General features: G+C 45.2%; 1 protein-coding gene across 1 annotated transcript; it reads left to right on the top strand.

Moving 5' to 3' along the window:
* Positions 1-3,676: 3,676 nt before the first annotated feature.
* LOC140913722 (olfactory receptor 8U9-like) lies at positions 3,677-4,609 on the top strand. Its single transcript, XM_073350526.1, has one exon. It carries the CDS (start codon positions 3,677-3,679, stop codon positions 4,607-4,609), a length of 933 nt encoding a protein of 310 aa, XP_073206627.1.
* Positions 4,610-5,914: the final 1,305 nt, after the last annotated feature.

Here is a 5,914-nt window from a genome sequence, read left to right on the forward strand (position 1 = left end):
GAATATATGCAGTAGATCATAAGCTTTGCAGAGATATGTTACACAGCATATCTGGCATAAAACATATTGAAGTTATGTTATATTTACAGCCATGAGCCTATTTCTATAAATAATTATGGGGTGCAACATCACACTCAGTTTCATGGAGTATAAATTATGGGAAATAAATAAAACTAACAAAAGAATCAGAAGGGAGCTAGCATGCTCGGAGATATTTTGTAGCAGCATCTCCAGAGATGCTGCAGAGATCTTCAGTGTTAACCACCAGTTTGGGGATATCCTCCTTTTTGCAGCCTGCCCTGACCTTGGCATTTTCAGTGAGGACTGCCCCAGGAACCTGCGGATCAGCAGAGGCACAGAAACCAGGAGGAGGAGTTATGAACATGACTCTTGGAGGAAGTAGGAGCATAGTGTTTCCTGGGCAGAGACCTGGGGTAACAGACTTTGGATACAGAGATTGCTGGTTTTTGGTTGTTTCTAGTGGTGTTCAGGGAAGCAGGACTTTGCCTCCATTCTTTGTAGCCCCTCCCTCACGGATTATACCAAAGAATGTAGCTGACTTGGATCATCAATTTTTCCTCCTAATACAATCAACCCTGCAATGCCTCACAGGTTGGCACCACTTAGGAGAAGGGGGAACCAACATTCCCTGGAGCACTGATAATACCACCCAAGCCTGCACACCCTTGCGGGATAATTTCTCCTACCATAGTGAAGAAGGGAAGATCCATTACTGGGCCTGCCTTGGATCTCCTTGTGGAGAGGTGATGTTACCACAATGTCCTTGTGCATCTGCAGCCATGGATCAGTGCATGGGCCCATCCCTTGGGGGACCTACACTTTCATGTCAATTGAACACTGCTGTCAATCAGCACCACACCTTTGGTGTTCCTGGGATATTTTCTAGGTTGGTGGCTGTGACATACCAGGGTCCAACCCAGACTAATCAGGAGCTGTGTCATACCTGCCTGAAACCTTGCAATGCCTTGATGAAGTGGCTTCAACCTTGGCCACTCACAAACAACCATCTGTCATGAAAATCACACCCTGAGCATGTGTGTGTAACTGCAGCCTGGCCAGGAATAGTTGGGCTACACTCAGGCTCTCACCACCCTTGGTTATACTGCAAGGTGACCCCAACACATTCTCCAATCTTTGATTTCCCTCCAGAAATGTATGTCCTGTGTTGCCCAGTCCTCTCGTGGAAAATACAAGCTACATTGTCCATTATTTCTTTAACAGCACTAACATGCCTGCAACTTAGCTTCTCAGACACTTCTATTTAAACACACTGGATTAGATAAAACAATAAAAAACAAAGTTTATTGACTACAAAGATAGATTTTAAGTGAGTGGAAATAAGGAGGCATAGAAGTCAGAGATGGTTTCAAGAAAAATAAAGCTAGAATGCAACTTGTGCCTAAGTTAACAAAGGATGTGAAATTCAAAGGAAAAGTTTCCTCACCACATGCTCTCAGCAGTCTCACTGACCAAACATCTTAGGTCAGGAGCCATCCCCCACTCCAATGGCTGCTTTATCCCTTCAGATGCAGTGAATCAATGGGCAGAGAGAGAGAGAGAGGTGCCTTGGGATGTCTGTGCCTTCTTTTTAGAGTCCTATTCCCCCTTTGAGAAACATTTCCACCTGTTTACCAGAAGACAAAGTGTCTTTGTAGAAGGATGTTCCCTGCTGCTTTTTTCTCACATATTTAGATACAAAATTAAGTAGAACACAAATTTCTTTGTTTAAGACAGAGCAGTTTGCCAGCCTCAGTTTTCACCATGTATTAAGAACACAATACAGAGTAATCTTATAACTTCAAATACATGATAAAATATTGTTAATATTTCTGAGGAGAGCATGACTATTTTTAGTTGACTCATAGATTTATTTAGCATTTTATAGCTGAGCTCTGTGTGCAGATCATATGCATGCAAGATGGACAGTTTTGTGAACTGCACAAGTCTGTAGCATGTTGTGTCCTCCCCCTGAGCTCCTCTGGTCATAATGTGGTCAGCATCAAGCAAAATGAGTGAACCTATCTTTCCTACTTTGGGGAGTAACCTAGCAAGGGAAGTACATAGGATACCATGATGATTGGCATACTATAAATAGCTAGATAATCTGGAGTACTCTTACATGTTTTACAGGTTTTACATTCCACCTACTGGGGCCAGGACAATGAGGTTACTCTGAAACCAGGAATGACAGAGAAGATATCAGCTACACCTGCAAACAATTTGTTTGTTTCACCTGTATCTAACTTTTGGTTCCTTTGGTTCCAAATTTGTTGCTAAGGCTGGTTGAAAATTTTTCTTGACAATTTTTTTTGATAGGAAATTGGATTTTCCATTTAACTATTTTTTCCAAGAAGTTATCTTTTCCCTGGAAATTATAAGCTTTCCATCAAAATACCAAACTCCCCTCCTCCCTAATCATGGCTGTGGGACTCTGGTGATGTTCCAGGGCAGTTCAGCAAGAGGAGAGACCATCATGCATCATGGGGGAAGTCGTCCAGCCTGGGAGCCAGGAGCATGGAAGAGATTGGTGCTGTGGAGTGACTGAGGCACCCCCATGGTATTTCCGAGTCAAACTATTAAGATTTTAGTGAAAAGATTTTGGTCTTCACAAAAAAACACAACACTTTGTGGATCAGCTCTACGCAGTACCCAGCTTGAAGTGAAAACAGCAGGATGAAATATACCCCAAACCTCATACTCTGTAACTCTGGTAGTAATTGCATCATTTAATAAACCAGTAGAAAGAATGGGTCAAATTAATCCCCAGGGCACCAATTACACAAAGGATGGCTTTAGTTTACTGAATTCATTAATTACATGTTTTGGCTCTCTGAGCTCAGGTATTCCCAGTTGCTTCAGGAATCATGTCCCACAGATCACACATCTTCGTATAAAACTTCCTGAATGCTCCAAATTGGCAGTTTCTGTCAATGATGAAACACCAACACATGTCTCTCCCTCTCTTCTCAGCAGGTATGTGCTATTCTTCTGAATTACAGACACGCACACACGCAGACACCTTGGGGATCAGCAGGTATTGAATTAGAGACCTCCCGCACCGAAAGCCTGAGCCCCAAATCCTACCCCTTCAGCTAAAGGAGAGACCAGCTTGGTTGGAAAAAAGTAGGCAATTACCTAGTCACTGAAGCCAGGGATTAACATTATATCTTTGGGTTTTCATACAAGCTCAAGTAAGTGCCAAAAAGCTTACTAAGCACGGTAAGCAACTTTACCCCAAACTGACATGCCAAGCCACAGAGCTCCCCTTATCCAAAGAGGGTGGAAAGATTGACACTCTGTTACTTTCACCCCTTCTTTAGTGATGGAATAATCCCTTCAGACTGATTCTGTCACAGCAGAGTCACAAGTTACTGTTTTCTTTTCGGATTTGTGAACAGTGATGTTTGTGTGTGGGACATGATTAACCTGTGTGTCATTGTGTTTGCACAGTGTGTGCATTTTATCGAACATCTGGAATGACCAGCTGTGAATATTTGGGTCTGTGGACTATGCCCTTCCCTGAGCTGGTACTGATGTCCATTGAGAAAAATGATCTCCATTTACCCTCTCTGACCTCATTACAGAGAAGGGACAGGTTTTCTGCACCCTCCACCTGCCCTCATCTCTGTAGCTGCCTGATCTGTGTTCAGAGGAGATGGGAAATCACTCGGAGGCAACTGAGTTCATTCTCTCAGGACTGACAGATCGTCCGGAGCTGCAGGTCCCCCTCTTTGTGGTATCCCTACTGATTTATGGTATCACCCTGGTGGGGAATGGGGGAATGCTCTTGTTAATCACAATTGATCCCCGACTCCACACCTCCATGTACTTTTTCCTCAGGAATTTGTCTTTCTGTGACCTCTGCATTTCCTTGATAATTTCCCCTAAGATGCTGCTTAATTTCTTAGCCGAGAGGAAAAGCATTTCTTACACTGCCTGTGCTGTGCAAATGTATCTCTCTTTCGTTTTTGGAGATGTTGAATGCCTCTTGTTGGCTGTGATGGCGTATGACCGTTATGTGGCCATCTGTAACCCGCTGCTCTATACGGTCACCATGTCCAGGCGGCTTTGTAAACAGCTGGTGGCTGCGGTGTACGCTGTGGGGGTGGTGGATTCAATGATACACACGTGTTGTACATTCCGGCTGTCATTCTGCAGCTCCAACATCATCAATCATTTCTTCTGTGACATCCTCCCACTGTTGGCGCTCTCCTGTTCTGATACCCGCATCAATGAGATTGTGATGTTTGCTCTGACGAGCTGCATTACAGGGAGCAGCTTTGTGACTGTCCTCCTCTCCTATGTCTATATCATCTCCACCATCCTGCAGATCCGCTCTGCTGAGGGCTGGCGCAAAGCCTTCTCCACCTGCTCTTTCCACTTAACCACTGTGGTCCTATCTTTTGGCACCCTCCTCTTCATGTATTTGCGTCCCGCCTCCAGCTATTCCATGGACAGAGATAAAGTGGCCTCAGTGTTTTACACGCTGGTGATCCCCATGTTGAACCCCCTCATCTACAGCCTGAGGAACACGGAGGTGAAGGACGCCCTGAGGAAAGCAATGAAGAAACTCCTATCCAATTCTTGAATCTGTTTAACTCTGTATTAGTTTAGTTATTGGGAGTGGAAACAGTTGAATTCAATTCCCAGCCCATTACGACGTAATTTTGCAGAGCCCATATGATTATTGTTCATTATTATTTTGTTTTTAAAATTAATTTGTTTGTATTCCAACAAGGTCTGCAGGCCTCAGCTGAGGTCAGTGGACAAAACCTGAGGAAGACTCACAGGTCCAGAAAGAGAGAATGATTTTATAAACTGGTTCCTAGGGGCATCCACCTAGAGGGTGAGATGTTCAACTTCACATCTCAGGACAGCTGGTGGCAGTTCCCACTGTATTTTCCACTGAATGTAGCTCACAAAAGCTTATGCTCAAATACATTTGTTCTTCTGTAAGGTGCCACAAGTCCTCCTTTTCTTTTTGCGGCTACAGGCTAACATGGCTGCTACTCTGAAACAGTTCCAAAGGGGTTTCTGTGACACAACCTGTCATACAGAGTTTAGGAATAAAATTGCAAAACAATGTGTGTGTGTCTGGGGCGGGGGGGGCGGGGCGGAACGGGAGGACAGCACAAGAACCGATGGACTTCAATTGCAGGAAGGGTGGTTTAGGTTGGACATTAGGTAAAACATCCCAACAGTGAGGGTGGCTAAGGACTGGAATAACTTGCCCAGGAAGGTTGTGGAATCTCCACCGCTACAGATTGTTAAGAGCAGGTGAGACAAACACCTGTCAGGGATGGTGTAGATAATACTCAGTTGTGCTGTGAGTGCAGGGGAGTGGACGAGATGACCTCTCGAGATCCCTTCCAGTCCTATGATTCTATGATCTCACAAGGAGCCCTGCACTCGGGGGTGGGGGGACGCCAGCCTGAGCACTGGCAGGGCAAGGGACACGCATCCGTCTCCACTTGACATTCAGCTCCACTGCACCCCCACCTCATGCACACACACATAGTGTCCACTGCACACCAAACACACACACACAGAGTCAGAGTGCCCACTACACACACACAGCCTGACACTGAGCTCAATCAGAATGCAGAATAATCTCTACGGGGAAGCTGGGACAGCTGCAATATTTCCAACGAGCCTGACCAAAAAGAACCGAAGGGGATTCTGCTGCCCTGGCCAGGAGATAGGACGAGATTTCCCTACTGGTCTCTTCCAACAGGAGCTTCTCTGAGGCCTGGTTTATGCTGAAAAAAAAGATCAACAGAGCTCCGTCACACAGGGCGGGGAAACTTTTCACACCCTGTGGGTGGCAGTTAGCTTGTACTGACCCTCAGTGTCATTCTTCCATTGACCTAGCTACTGCCTCTCGGGGACGTGG

This window comes from Lepidochelys kempii, chromosome 6 (genome assembly GCF_965140265.1).
Source record: "Lepidochelys kempii isolate rLepKem1 chromosome 6, rLepKem1.hap2, whole genome shotgun sequence".
NCBI lineage: Eukaryota > Metazoa > Chordata > Testudines > Cheloniidae > Lepidochelys > Lepidochelys kempii.